We start from the raw sequence: 16,412 nt of genomic DNA, 5'->3' as shown, positions 1-16,412 counted from the left end.
ACAAATAAAGTTAGGAATTGACAAGTGTTTATAAGGGTATAATAAAATATTAATAAATATTTAAAAAAAATGAAATGATAATTTTTTTATAACTGCTTGTAGAATAAAAAAAATATACTCTCAGTATACCTTTAAAAAATTGATATTTGTTTTTTTTAATATTTATTTATTTTAATACCTTATAGGTACTTTTTGACTTTTAGCCCTACTCGTGGATTTTAAATATTCTACTAGTAGTGTACCCATTTTCATTAAATGATAAATAAGTTTTATCTACTTATATTTTTAATAATTTTTATTGATATTTATTATTAAAATTTTAAAAAATTAAACCAATTTTTTGAATTGAGGTATAATGGAGGAACTAAGTAAACAAATTTATTAAAAAAAAACCTACCAAAAAGAGCCAAATAAAAACCCACAATTCCAAAATAAAAAATCCAGATTCCAACCATTTTAAAAAAATAAGAAAAAAAAAACTCAATTTTCATCTGATCCTTGAGAAGGACAATCCTTTAAAATAAGAAATGTTATTTTTAAAATGATAGTTAAACTTAAAGGGACTTGCATTCATTATTAGTAATTAATAATGTTAATGTACGGTACCCTAAATTTCCTTTGACCTTGCAGCTTTTTTTTTATTTTCTTTTTTACAGTAAAATGGTTTTCCTAGAAGTTGCTTTTTTTTTTATGGTAGTAATAATCAGGTAATGTAGATTATAGCAATGATTATTAAAAATAAATAAATTTATTAAAGTAATATAGAGGCATTATTTAAAACGGGACCAAAATATTCTTTAGGTTAAGGACCACCCCACATAAAACTCCATGTGATGCCAAGTGCCAAACCAAATAATAATAATAATTAAAAGCCAATGGCTCTTTCCATATGTCATAAAAAATATACACATCACTCACCATAACAAAAACAAGCCCTTCATCTAATTTTTTGTTACTTATCTAGAATATGCGTTTATTATGTTTGAAAAGCAATTCTAAAATTTTAATTCATTAATTTTTAAATAAATAAGTAAAGGCTTAAATTCCAACAATATAATATAATCTAAATTGAAACACGACATGAAAAACAAAATAAAACTAAAGCATGAAAATATTAAAAAAATACATTAATTTATAAAAATTTATAATAATAAAAAAAGGCTGTTTTCCGACACATGGTAATCATAGTTATAGTTTTGAAAGATTAGCAGCTTCCTTCAAATAATCTATAGCTTCACCATCAGATATGTTTCATGATTATACTACTTTAATTCAGGCATGGGGTGGCTGTTGTTTTTTAAATAATCAACCCAATAGGATTTGCTTCTTTGCCTTTTTATTACTATATAATAAATATATGCTTCCTCATTCATTACTACATTCTAAAACCAAACATGTAATATGTTACCAAATAAATTTTAAAAAAAAATCAAATTAAGTAGTGAAAATGTTGAAAATTTAAGAAATTGTGGTGGACTTAAAAGAAATAAAAAGAAACATGTCAGAAATTGGTAGATAAAGAAGATAATAATAAAAAGACCAGAAGACTTGACATACAACGAATGGTAAGTAGTTCATTGTACCACTTGGAGTTTGGTTTGATTAATATTATTTTGGAAAACGAGATGGATTTATATAATGTAAAGCGGAAAGATTGCATCAATTCCTTAACACTGATCCCCTCTTTCTCTTGCATGTTTATCAAACTCCCATCAACAATTCCTCATCTTACTCAAACGAATGATTCCTTTCAATGCCATTAATATTCAGGAAAAATTACACCATATATAAGAAAGAAAGTTGCTTCACATTGAAAATTTGATGGACAAATGGGTTGATAATAACCACCAGAAGAAGAGGCAAAAAAAGGGTTTGCTTGAATTTAGTATCCCTCAAAAAGTGGAAAAGGAAAGGTTTTTATTTTTTAACACAAAATCTTCAAACAAAGATATTATGGAACCATTTTTTTCTTTATACCAAAGACTCCATTATTTCACCACAACAGGAATATGCTTTCATCTTTTTATTTTATATACAAGTTAAAACTATACCATAATATCCGAATTTTGAATCTGTTACTAAACCAGCTAAGCTAAATTATTGGGACATTCTTATTCATCTTGAATTACACCAACTTGGACCATATCAGCACAATTTAGATGGCATTAGCTTAGAATTGGACCAGCCTACCACCCTAACTATGCACTATTTTATAACTAAAGTAATAAACAGGGAGTTAAACTAGCTGTACAGATGCCCTTTTCAGTGTGTGTATGTATATAATATGAAAGATTACTTTGCTAAATCCCTGAGATTGTTCTGGTTAAAGGGGTTGTAGTTTTTAATTTCTTCTTCTAAAACTTTCGAAAGCAACAAGTTGGAGGAAAAATTGACTGATTGGCATGGCAGAATTGAGCAAATGTTGAGTGGGAGGAACATGAGTCTTGTCTGATAATTTAAGGTCCCCAATCTTGAGAATCTTATTAGTACATTTTTCACCAAATAATAAGGGTTACAAAGGACCGACCATGAATTTTTTGGTGTAAGCATGCATGATCTATTTGAAGCTTTTTTCTTCTTCTTCTTTTTCCAACTCATTACCTAATTATCTGTTTCCACAAGTACAAACACTTGTACAAGTATTTTCAACACTCCCAAATCATTTGAAAGTTAAAAGGGCGGATTGGATATATATTTATGGAGGGTGAAGTTACACTTCCTTTTAGTAGTAAATTTTTATTTATAAAATTTTTAGAGTAAAAGTGTAATTTTATTATTATTTTTACTTGGATTAAATCATAAATTTATCATTCTTCAAGCTAAAATTAACTTACAATTTTACAAATTTGAAAGAGTGTAAAGGGAAATTTTCCCATTTTAAGGGAACTAGTTGACAGTTTTTCCTTTTATTTGAATAATATTGTAAAAAAAATTTATGTGGATTTATTGATTTGAAAAAAAAATTACGTTGAACTTTTATTGACTAGTTTAAAAATTCATTGATGGTGTTAACATCAGGTACCATAATAAATAACATACTAATAGTTTAAGTGTCAAATTATATATTTTTAAAGTACAAGTATCATAATAAAACGCATATTAACATTTCTAAAATATAGATACAATATTAAATTAAATTGGGAGTATATTGAACATATCCCATTTAAAGTAAAATAATTAAAACTTAAAACTTAAGAAATTAAAATAATTTCAGTAACAATGCACCTAATACTCAAATATATGTTACTTCCCATCCCCCTATTGCTACAATTGATGATGATTAAATGGGTGAGAATCACTATAATTCTCCCACCCCCAACCTTTTTGATATTTTGTTCCCTTAAGAGATAAGTCACATCAATTCAGATGTAAGGCTTTATTTGTATGCATAAAATAATTTAGATGATGAAGCGGAGCAATAAATTCAAAGGACAAATTGTACAATTCATCTCTCACAAATTAAGGATTGTGTGAACTATCCATTCCTTGTTTAGAAATGTGGGTAATCTTTTTGAGTGCAACAAATTTCTCTTTTGCTGCTTCGACTATCTGTTGTCCCACTCCTGGTATATCCCATCCCCAAAAAACATTAAACCACTCATCAACATGTATTACGTATATGAGGTTTCTTTGGTACTCTCCTTCTGCATCATCATGTTTCAATTTTAAGTGGGAAAAATATAATATTTGTGCATTACCCACAATTTGGACAGAAATTAAGTGGAAGCTCCCATGCTCTTCACTAATCTTACAACTGTCTTAATTATGTACCATAACCACCTTTCATTTAAATAAACAAAAAGCTAAGGTTATTATTAATATCATCACATATTACATGCTTCTTTCTTTTTTCCCCAATAATTTGGTGAAAACCACTATAGTATTTTATCATACTAAAAGTTGCATCAAATGCTAAATATGAATTAATTTAAAATTTAAAATTTAAATAATTTGATTTATATGGAATGGTGATTAAAATTTTATCAAATATTTAAAATTGTATTACCTCTCAATATTATTTGTATATAAATTCTAATTGACGAAATTAATAAATAAATAAAAACCATTTTCAGGTCTCCACATCATACACTAATACCACGTTTCACAATCTTTAATCATTTGGGTGTTTTTTTAAGAACTAAATTTTTAATCATATCTACTATGCATGCAATATATATTTATTGTACATAGAGATTATATATAATCACATATATTTATTAATTAGTTATGTTGTCATGATTTTCATCATCATATAGTTATCATAGTCACCTAATGAAATATCACATGATCATAAAGAAGCTTGGAACGTTACAAAGCAATAACTGTAACCTTATAAACTTATCCACCATTTTATATAAAGCCAAGTATAAATTGGGGAAAGGATTACAGGACTTAAACTTTAATAATTAATATATTAATAAGAGGTTTAATCACAATTCTCTTATATTGTTATATTGTTATGTTATAATTAACGTCGATAATGGTAGTAGGAATAATTGCAAAGCAATAAGAAAGAAAAAATAATAACACAGATTTTATGTGAAAAACTCTTATTGTGAAAAACCACGGGCAGAGGAAAGGAAAGTCACTATGTTGAAAACACACACTATAAGAAGAGTTTGACTACATCTATTTTAAGGGTTAAACAACCCTATTATGATCAATGTTTAATAGAAGAAGTATAGCCCTCGGCCTTTCAACCCCATAGATCCCCCTATTTTTCCTCTCTATTTTATTTCTTTAACAAATGACGAGATTCGGGTTACACAACTCTAACAATCTCCACCTTGACACAAATTCTCGACGAACAAGTTCTCCATCTCTTCCATGAAATCCCGTAAAAGGTATTCTTCAACAATGAACACCGATCAAGTCCAAACAATGTTAAAACTTGGCTATAGGAAGTGACTTAGTCATCATATCAGCAGGATTATCACGAGTGCTAACAACAATATCACCATGAGCCATGGGCGAAGCCAGAAAATTTTTTTAGGGGGTTGAATGAAATTTTAATTTTTAATAGTCTAAATCTTTATAATTTTTAAAAGATTAAATCAAAATTTTATAATTTTAGGGGGGTCAAAGTGTAATTTTACCTTTATTAATTTAAAATTTAAAATTTTTTTAAAGGGCCTAAATAACAATTTTTCATTTTAAGGGGCCGGTGCCCTTACCAGCCCCCTATATTTGCCTCTGCCACGAGCAATAATTTCACGCACAAAATGATACCGAACATCAATGTTATTCGTTCTCTCATGAAATATTTGATCATTTGTAAGGAAGATGATATTCTGACTATCACAAAATATTTTAATGATCTGAAGGTCTTTACTGAGTTCAAAAAAGAGTCTCTTCAACTAAATAGTCTTTTTACAAGCCTTGGTAATCGTCATGTACTCAACTTCAGTAGTAGACAAAGTAACTGTAGTCTGCAAAGTGGCTTTCCAACTAATGGCGCAACCCCTAATAGTACAGACGTACCTTGTGAGAGATCTTCTTTTATCAAGGTCTTCAGCAAAATCAGAATCAACACACCCAATGACTCCATCTCTAGTTCTTCCAAACCGTAAGCAAACATCAATAGTACCTCGTAAGTATTTAAAAATTCACTGAATTACTTTTCAGTGTTACTTATCGAGATTCGCCATGTATCTACTAACTGCACTAATTTCATATGATAAATCTGGACGTGAGCAAACCATAGCATACATGAGAGATCCTACTACACTGAATATGGAACCCGTGACATGTAGTCAATCTTATCATCTGATTACGAAGACAAGACCGATGAAAGTCTGAAGTGGGCTACTAAAGGAGTACTAACAGGCTTAGCACTCTGCATATTGAGCCTGCAAAGAACTTTCTCAATGTGCCCTTTTTGACTTAGGTACAATTTACATGCTTTTTATCTCTGAGAATTTCTATCCCAAGTATCTTCTTTGTTGCTTCCAAATCTTTTATCTCAAATTCTTCACTAAGCTGGGCTTCAACCTTTCTTATCTCTCCTTTATCTTTGGCTGCTATCAATATGTCATCAATATGAAGGAGTAGATATACATATGAACCATTAATACTTTTTTTTTAAAATAAATACAACCGTCAATATTGCTTGTTTTGAAATCGTGATTAGTCATAAATGAACTATACTTCTTGTACCACTGCCTAGGTGACTGTTTTAGGCCATAAAGAGACTTTTTCAGCAAGCAAACATAGTCTTCCTTTCTTGAGACTATGAAACTCTCTGGTTGTTGGATGTAAATATCTTCCTCAAGTTCTCCATGCAAGAATATTATTTTCACATCTAATTGCTCAAGCTCCAAACCATACATGGCCACAATACCAAGTAATGCTCGAACCGAACTATGCTTAACAACTGGAGAAAACATATCTATGAAGTTTACACCTGGAATCTAATTGTAACATTTTGCAACCAGTTTTGCTTATATCTAGGTTTTTCAACTCTTAGAGTCCCTTATTTCTCCTTGAACACCTATTTACAACGAACAACCTTTTTACCTTTAGGAAGCTTCACTAGGTTTCATGTACTATTCTTATGAAGTGGTTCCATCTCTTCTTGCATAGTAATCATCCACTTGCCTAAATCTTCACAACTAACTGCCTCGAAATAAGTAGACAACTCTTGATTTGCATCTATTTTTTAAGCCACATTTAAAGCACAAGTAACGAAATCAACCTTAGTGAACCTCTTTGGAGGTTTAATTTCTCCTCTAGGTCTGTTCTTGATAATAGAATATTGTAGTGCTGACTGTGGTGAAGAAAAAACTATACTTTGAGTTTCTATACTAACCTAAGGAGTAGACTTTGTTGTAGATCTTGGAACAATTTGAAGCTCCAACTACTTCGCATGTGTATTTGATCTCTGCTGGTTTTTTATCAAAAGAGTCTTTAAGAGGTAAGTTATGCAACATAGCAGTCTCATAAAAAATAACATCTCTATTAATTACAACTTTCCTAGTTTCAGGGCACCATAATTTATACTCTTTAACACTAGCCTTATATCCAATAAAAACAAACTTAATAGATCTAGACTTCAATTTACCATTATTAACATGACGGACACCCAAAAATATTCAAATCAGAATAATTAGCAAGAGTATCGCCCATATCTCTTATGGAGTCTTTTTCTCAACGGCAATGGACGAAGACCAGTTAATTAGAAAATATGTTGTAGAGTCCGCTTCAGCCCAAAACAATTTCGATAAACAAGCATTCGGAAACATGCATCGAACCTTTTCCATTATTATTCTATTCATTTGTTCTACCATACCGTTTTGCTGTAGAGTATGGTGAATTGTCAAGTGTTTCATGATTCGTTCTGATTTGCACAATTCATTAAACTCACCAGAACAAAATTTCAAGCCATTATCTGTGCGAAGGTGTTTTATCTGTTTTCTTATCTGCTTTTTTATCATAGTCTTTCAATCCTTAAACATGGACAACACATCATTTTTCTGCTTTAGAAAAAAATGCTCAAACATTTTTGGAAAACTCATTAATGATTGTTAGCGTATAATTAGCGCCACTCCTAAAAGGCATTCTAGATGGTCCCCAAAGATCAGAATGAATATAATCTAGCGTTCGCTTCATGTTATGGATTCCTTTGGTGAATCAAATTCTCTTTTGCTTCCCAAAAACGTAGTGTTCACAGAACTTTAATTTGCTAACGCTTTGTCCATCAAGAAGTCTTCTTTTACTTAATTCTACCATGTCGTTTTCACTCATATGCCCCAGATGCATATGCCAAAGCCTAATAACATCATCATCTGACAAGGAAGAGGAAGCGATGACTGCACCACCTATAACTGTTGAACTCTGCAAAACATATAACTTGGCAATCTTTTTCTACCATTTCATCACAACGAGAGAATCATTGCTAATATTTAGAATTCCACTTTTAGTTGTGTACTTGTGCCCTTTTGAATCAAAAGTACTCAATGAAATCAAATTTCTCTTCAATTTTGGTATATGTCGTATGTCACCAAGTGTTTTGACGACTTCATTGAACATCTTAATTTTGACCGTGCTAATACCTGCAGCATTATTTTCCATTAAAACAACACCTTCATACACTGTTTCAAATGTTGTAAACCAATCCTGGTTGGGATTTATATGGGAAGTGCAACCAGAATCGAGGATTCACTCCTTTCTTACTTTAAAGTTGTCAACAGAAGCAACTAGGAGTTCACCATCACTGTAGTCTTCTACTACATTAACTTCATCGAATTGTTTGAATTATTTTGGTTGTTTTCCCTTTTGATTCACAGCCTCTCTTTTGATTTTATTTTGCAACTTCGTCTCTACAGATCTCATTTTTTGTCTCTCTATTTTATTTCTTTAACAAGTGACGGGATTTGAATCACATAACTCTAACATGATGAATATTTTATAAATATATAAATAATTCATACTTTTTATGTTAATAATCGTGAAATATATTATAAATATTTTAATAATAATATGCCCATTATATTATTTTTATATTTTAAATGTTATGACTGTTAGCAAGGAAAGAAAAGTATCATTAAATAAAATGTGACTCAATATGATTCATCATCATCATCTCATCCCTAAGAAATAGAATAAACTCCATTAAAACAGCTACAGTTACTTTTGACACATCAGACAATCCACTCTTTATATATGGAGAGAGATAGAAAGCAAAGCAAACGAAGCAAACTATATAAAACACATAGACAAGTAGTTGACTAGTATATATTTAGTGCTACTTCCATCACCTTGATTACATCCATCTATTCTTGTTTCTTCTTGTTTCTTTCTTGCTTGCTAATATGTCAGTGAAAATAGCGGCTGTGAATCCAGCACCGACGGTGGGGGTGGGGGTGGTGGTGAGAGAGTATGATGAAGAGGAAGACAAGGTGGGAGTGGAGGAGATGGAGAGACGATGTGAAATTGGGGAAGGAGGAAAGCCTTCACTTGTGGCTGACCTTTTAGGTGACCCCATTTGTAGAGTCCGCCATTTCCCTTCTCACATCATGCTGGTATATATGCTTTATCAATTAATCCCATTACTTCTCATTCCCAATCCCAACATCATTCTATATATATATATATATGCATGTTCAAAGTTTTCTATGTGAAAGTTATGATTACATGATTATTTCTCCTTACTTTGCTGATGTCACTTTGTCTTGGGGGTTGAAAAACAGGTCGCGGAATATGGAGATGGAAGAGAGATAGTAGGAGTTATAAGAGGATGTATAAAAACTGTAACAAGAGGGAATTCACTTTATGTAAAGTTAGCTTATATTCTGGGTTTAAGGGTTGCTCCTTCCCACAGGTATATATTATACATGCATATATATTTATGGTTGCCTAAAATAATAAAAAATATATACATCTTTGAATTTGTTTTGGTTTTCAAGTACCTAAATTTTTATTGTGATTCTTTATTTAATATAGATTAGGATATAAATTAAACATATTTTATTATAAATTAAAATTTAAAACATATTCAAATGCAATAAAAATATAAAAATTATCTGAGTGAAAATAATAAAATTTTTGCATTTTTTTAGTATTTTTTTTTTGTAAAGAAAGGTGATATTCACATAATCTCTTTTTTCTTATATGCAAGTTTTTTTGAAGAAATCTTATATGCAAGTTATTAGCAGCTAGTACATGAAGGCAGGAAACAGGAGAGAACCTGTTCCGTTTTGCCTTTTCTACTGCATTTTCTCCTGAAATTCTAAAACTGTTTTTCTTTTCTCGTGCTTTCTTCGAGCCCCATTTGGCACTTTTAATTCAGGGGTGAAGTTAATAATTTTTCAATTTAGTCCCTAAATTTTTATCATTTTCCCAACAAATATGAAATATTCCTCGTATGTAAAATGGAAAGAGGAAAAATGCCAACTAGTTTTGCACTGACACTTGTATTGAATCCACTTAATTGTAAATGACTTATTCCAGGAAAGAAAAAGGGAAAAAATGTAGAAAATGGTATTTATTATCTCATTCTATGCTTTTAGTGTAATGGTCCACCCAAATGTCTCCTGAATTCTTTTGATGCTGCCGCCTTTTCTTATGTCATTCTTGAATTTTTATATGAATTATTCTCTTGTTTTATTTCCCTGAGGGTGTCTTTTATTATTTTTTATTGCTTAATGCTTCTTATCATTGTGTTTTGGAATGTTACTTTGTGTGATTCACTTTATAATTAATGCAGTCCACAATGCCTTCTTTATTATTATTATTATTTGTTTTTCTCCTGTTTAGTCACCATGAAAGATTTTTGTATGCATGTGTTTGTTGATTATTTCAATCTTATTAGGGGTTTCTTATTTTGTCTCAATGAAATTAGTTGAGGGTTCTAATTATTCGTAAACGCAGGAGGCTTGGCATTGGGAAAAAACTTGTTCAGAAATTAGAAGAATGGTGTAAGAAAAATGGAGCAGAGTACGTATATATGGCCACAGATTGCACCAATGAAGCATCCATCAATTTGTTCACTAGAAAATGTGAATACACCAAATTCCGCACCCCAACAATGCTAGTGCAGCCGGTTCATGCTCATTACAAATCATTAGGGTCAGGCATAGCCATCGTTCAACTCAATCCAAAGCTGGCTGAGACCCTGTACCGACGGGCATTTGCAAATTCAGAATTCTTCCCTAAAGACATAGAAAAGATTTTGTCCAACAAGTTGAGTTTGGGCACATTCATGGCCTTACCAAAGAAAAGTCTCCCCAAATGGGATCCCAAAACAGGGATTCTTCCTCCAAGTTTCGCTATCATGAGTGTTTGGAGCACCAAGCAATTGTTCAGGTTGCAGGTGAAAGGGGTGTCAATGTTGACGTACGCTTGTTGCATGGCTTCCAGGGTGCTTGATGCCTGGATGCCATGGATGATGTTGCCTTCATTTCCCGATGTGTTCAGGAAGTTTTGGGTTTATTTTCTGTATGGTTTACACATGGAAGGCAAGAATGGACCCCGTCTTATGAAATCTCTATGTGCCTTCGCCCATAACATGGGTCGAGATGATGATGGGTGTGGGGCAGTGGTGGCGGAGGTGGGGCAGAGAGACCCTGTTCGAGAGGTTATCCCACATTGGAGGAAGCTTTCTATGTCTGAGGATTTATGGTGCATCAAAAAGCTTAATTATAGATCAGACGAAAAATGTGGACTGTCTGATTGGTTGAACTCTCGACCTTCTTCACCATTGATTTTTGTCGACCCTCGTGATATTTGACATTTTCTTTTTAAACTTTTGATAATGATTATCTTAAATGATCATAGTTTCATTACAAGAACAACATTTAATTGTTTATTACCATATCAAAGAAATCAATTGAATGGTAATAATTAATCATTTTATTTTTTTTAAGTAACAAATTAAATATGGCTATCCTAATTTAAGAACAAAAAGGTTTTTATAAGCGGAAAAAACATTATCATGCCCAGCTTAAAAATTTTGGTTTTTGATGTTATGGTGAGGTGAGTGTAGGGAAATATAAAATTAATTAGGACTCAAATTCTAGAGATTGATAAAAGGTACGTGGTTTTACTTTGCTTTAAATAATTCAATGATCTGTTGTCATCCAAATATTAGTATTATAGTCTAAAGTAGAGACACTTTCGGCTGAGAATCCAATTCAATAAACAAAGTTTTAAATTTAAATGTAAAGGTAGAATTTCACATTAACTTTTATGTATTAACTTACAATGCAGATTAAAAGAAATCAAATCCATCTCCACCCATTTGTCAAGTTATGAGCTTCGCTATTGCAGGGACCACTGCTCTCCCTCACTAACAGGTGTCCTTTTGAAAACAAATTGTACGGCTTAGGACCAACATTGCAATAATAATATCCCAAGTCGGCAATTGGCAAACACATACCCAACACTAGACACACGGAATCAATGGGTGGGTATGTTCGATCTTTGAGATGATTTGGTTATGATACTTTTTGTGATCGTCCATCTAAAGCATTTATTCATCCAATTTTGAATACCCGGTTTCATTTGGTTTGCCCATTTTCATTATTTACTAAAATGTTTTTGTATTAATCTAGATATGTTTTTATAAATTAAATTTAAATAAAACATTTTTTTTATTTTTAGAAAATAATTAGAGAATATTGAGAAGCAAAAGCTTAGCTAACCCTTAAAGAGGTCTACATTATATCAGTGCTTGCAATCAAATAAATATTCAAAATATAAGCCGAATGGGGCTACTACTTACAGAGTGACTAACAGTTTCCTTGAAATCCCTTTTTTTTTTTTACTTTATTTGGGATGGTGATGGATTGCTTGAGGAATGACCTTAGTTTTCATCAATAGTTTATGATTATAACTTCTTGATCAATGCCTAAACTGATTCAACCATTTAAATATGAACTTACTACCAACATGTATCCTGGAACATCATTTGCACAGCTCAATCCCTCATGAAAAATTTATGGATTTCAAGTTTTGGGTTCAAAATTTCAACAAGTTAATAAGCAAACCAGTTCTGCTAGTTCCAATGCCTTGTGGAGTAGAGGGTTGAGTCAGTTAGTAGAACACCGTCTGGCTTAAACTGTACAAAAATCAAAGCATGTTGCCTTCTCTTGTACAAGACCCTCATCATCTTCTAATGAACACTTATAATTTTAATCTGACAAAAAATAAAGGGTCAATATAAAATGCTAAAGAATGGTGCAATAAAATGTAAATTTGCAGCAGTCTTGAATGGCAAGAGGAATAGCCTAATTTATCCAAGCAGCAGTAGTTCTTCTGGTAACCAGACTTATTTATTAGTAAATGTTTTTGGACTATAGCTAGATGGCTAAGACTCTTGACTCTCACTCTGTCAAAAGCTCATGGTCAACTCTCTGGCCAAGATATGACATTGTTAATTCAGTTGGTCATGTTAAGGTTAACCTGTGTTCTGTTATGCCACTATCTCAAAATCACAAAAGACATGTCATTACCACAAAGAAGCAATCCCCATTCAGTTATGTGCGCTTGACAGCTAACTCAATTTAAAGAGTTCATATTATTCCAGAGAAAAGCTAGATGCAAAAGTACGGAACAGCAACAGAGAATTCATGCTTCATTAATACTTCTATGATGCATAGGGCTACTGATGATCAGAATTCTTAAGCTGATATGTTATCTCGTTAACACACTCTGTCCCTATTTTCATTGTTGTTCATGCTTTGCATTGTTTTACAACCGATGGCAACATGTTGCTTTATTCTGCATCAGTTTCGCAAAAGCAGGTTATCCTGCTTGCTGTTGGAGAAATGAAATTTCCATCATAAGAGAAAAAACTAGGTCTGGACTTCTAAGATGAGCTGTAAGAAGGGAGTAGCAACTGACTAGATTGAGACGAATTCAATGTTGAAAAATCTTTGCAAAACTGTTGCTATAAAAGCTTAAACATAAAACCAAATGATTATACCACTAAACTAACACGATATATAAATAAGAGGTAGAGTTCTCAGGAACCAATATGATAAACAGTAGCTAAATCAGCATTTGAAACCTTTTTAATTACTTTATACCAGATATATGACAAAGAATTAAAGTGTAGCAGATACCTTGAAGGAAAGAACTGTCATGCAATAACTCCTTTTGCTTTACTAATTTGGGTACTCACTTGCACGGGTCAAAATAGAACTAACTCTCAGCTTATACAACACAGAGTTCAGATTACAAAAAAGAAAAGAGCAGTATGCTTACACTGAGAGGAGGAACTTTCTGAAACCAGTGATGGCAGCTAACATCTGTATGTGAAGCCTTTTTATTACTTTATACCATATGCATACCAAAGACCATACTAATTTGGGAGGGAATGAAACAGTTATTGTTGGAAATAATTCAATCTGCTTTACTAATTTAGGTCCTCAGGTCAGAATTGGAGAAACTCCCAACTTACAAGACAAATTTTAGATGACATTTCCAAAAGGAGTATGATAATTATTCTCACAAAGACTTCAATAATGCTCAGTATAATGATCCTAGATACTAACAACACTGTACATGGATGTACTTATCCAGTTCTTATCTGGTTCAGTGTTTCTTTAGCTATCAAGAATGAACCATATTAGAGCAAAGATGTCAAGACTATTTTATCTTTGGTGATACTGGTTGTCAACAAGGGGAGCCTGCATAACTATAGCACAGGGGAATATGATGTAAGCAGTACAGTTGCTTTCATACTGAGGATAAATAGCTCAGCTATGTCCGACATGAGTATGTTCAATTTTTTCCAAGATTTTAATGTGTTTGAAGAATCATTGGAGGATCATATCATCGTATTCACATCTGGATAAACATCGGATATAGGTGATGGATACTGATGCTTTTAAAGGAACATAAAAGAGTATAGATGGAAAACAAGGAATACGGTATCACTATCATATAATAAAACCTAAAAACATAAGTTTCATATAATATAAATCACTTTCACTGCATGATGACTAGAGCTTGTTTCGTGTTATTCACCACATTTGAACACACGGAATCTTAATCTTAAATAAACCCAGAAGAAACTTGGTTGGAGAAAATGAGGTTGGCATCATTGTCCGACTGTTGTAGCAACAAATTGTTGGAACCGGATATTGCTCGGAATGGTTGAGTTTGGGGGTGTTGGGTCTGGGATTTCATAACTGCAATCTCGGCTTGAGTCTTAATTAGCTGACTCTCTGCACTATGTATCTGTTGCTGCAACAGAAATATGAGGCCAACGCAGCCATAGACAGGGTCTTCAAGCCGACATTGTGCCTCGAAATATAAGGAATCCGCTGCTTCAGATCGCAAATGGGTTGGAAGTCGCTGGATGATCAGAGGGAACTAAGTTAAAAAAGAAGTGTTCCATTCATTCACCCTCAACATTATTGTTCCTTCAAAAACTATTAAGTCTATGCTTAAGTCAATCATCTCCCACTGGTTGTCCTATGACACTAGATATCTAAAATCTTTATCAAAATCAATGTCAACAAATATTAAGCAACGCCACCCTTTTCATTATTATTATTATTATTATTATTATGTTGAACATAACATTTTTAAGTACACAGAGTTTTCAAAATTAAATGCAATGTTGAACTTGCAAAAAAAAATTGTAAAGACAGAAAGAAAGTTTGACAGTTAAAATCTAATTTTAAAAAATCTAAAGACAAATGTAAAACCCACAATCAGGAAATCGATATATATATAGATACCTGAAGTAGTTTTGTGACATTACTTGCACCATAGATTCTATGAACAGAAGCAAATCTTTGGGGATTATTAGAGGGAAAATAAGGTGAGAGAAAGCAATCTTGGGTGCATCTTCTCCTCAAATATCTACAAGCAGCACAACGACCAGAACTCATGGCTTAAAATCTATTGAAACCCAACAAAGATTTTCCGAATCTCAGTTCTCGGGAAATAAATCTAGTGAAGATTATAGTTAAGAATATATAAGGGAATTCGAAAGGGTTAGGGAATTGCAGTCGGAAAAGAGAAACGGCTAGTTTTTTCAAAAATTGAGAAATGAAAGGGAAAGTCTCTAAGGGGGAGGGGATTGCCATATTTGCAGAGAGCTTGGACTTGGATAGAAGAAAGTATGGCAACTTTTTTATTTCATAAGAATATAAAAAATAAACAAAACCACAAGAAGAAAATTTATAGAAGAAACACTAATGCTGTTTATTATTTTGATTTCTCAAATTCTGCGGACAAAAAGCTTTGGAGCTTCCCAACGGTTCTTTAATTAACTGGGGAACAAAAAGGGAGAAACAATTATAATATATATACATATATAGCTTCTTTTGGGTGTATTCTCGCTAAAATCTTTTTAACTAAACAAAAACTTTTATAATTTATTTATTTTACATTTTATTCTTATCTCACTTAATATCATAACAATATAAATTATTTTATCTTAAAGATATTTTGTTATCATTAATGAACTCAAACTTTAATAATTTTAATATTTTTATTTTATCATTTAATTGAAATCTCATTTAATATTTATATTAATTTTTTATAAATATATTTATCATTTTAACCAAATCTTTGTTAAAAACACGAATTATCTCACATATTTGAACTGATAATCATATCTGTAAGGGGGGGGGGGGTTCTTGATTTGGCTATCTCGTATATGCGTCAGTATTTTTTTGAAAGGAAATATCGTGTTAGATATCTTATATGTTGATTAATGTTGATATGTTAATAATTAATAGTAATTTTATGTATTATTATTTTTAATTTCTACAATAATATATTTTTTCGTTAATATATTGTGCATAATGTCAGGATTGCAAGGACTAAGGAGTAAGGAGCCCTTACGGGTATTTCATAAATAGTGGGATTCTATATATGGGCTGCTTGTATCTGTCTCCAAGCTTAGACACGAGAAGAGTGGAGGGATCCAACGAGCTACACAACTAGTTTTTGTT

General features: G+C 31.9%; 2 protein-coding genes across 2 annotated transcripts; one reads left to right on the top strand and one right to left on the bottom strand.

Moving 5' to 3' along the window:
* Nucleotides 1–8,689: 8,689 nt before the first annotated feature.
* LOC107958461 (probable N-acetyltransferase HLS1) lies at nucleotides 8,690–11,404 on the top strand. Its single transcript, XM_016894238.2, has 3 exons — nucleotides 8,690–9,020; nucleotides 9,189–9,319; nucleotides 10,369–11,404. Exons 1-3 carry the CDS (start codon nucleotides 8,811–8,813, stop codon nucleotides 11,225–11,227), a joined length of 1,200 nt encoding a protein of 399 aa, XP_016749727.2. The 5' UTR covers nucleotides 8,690–8,810; the 3' UTR covers nucleotides 11,228–11,404.
* Nucleotides 11,405–14,356: 2,952 nt separating this feature from the next.
* On the bottom strand, nucleotides 14,357–15,790 carry LOC107958462 (LOB domain-containing protein 24). The gene is made up of 2 exons (XM_016894240.2): nucleotides 15,189–15,790; nucleotides 14,357–14,799 (listed from the first exon to the last, which is right to left on the bottom strand). Exons 1-2 carry the CDS (start codon nucleotides 15,339–15,341, stop codon nucleotides 14,497–14,499), a joined length of 456 nt encoding a protein of 151 aa, XP_016749729.1. The 5' UTR covers nucleotides 15,342–15,790; the 3' UTR covers nucleotides 14,357–14,496.
* Between the last annotated feature and the right edge of the window lie 622 nt (nucleotides 15,791–16,412).

This window comes from Gossypium hirsutum, chromosome A05 (assembly GCF_007990345.1).
Source record: "Gossypium hirsutum isolate 1008001.06 chromosome A05, Gossypium_hirsutum_v2.1, whole genome shotgun sequence".
In the NCBI taxonomy this organism is placed as follows: domain Eukaryota; kingdom Viridiplantae; phylum Streptophyta; class Magnoliopsida; order Malvales; family Malvaceae; genus Gossypium; species Gossypium hirsutum.
The sequence above is the reverse complement of the archived record's forward strand: the minus strand, read 5'-3'. Positions and strand labels throughout refer to the sequence as shown.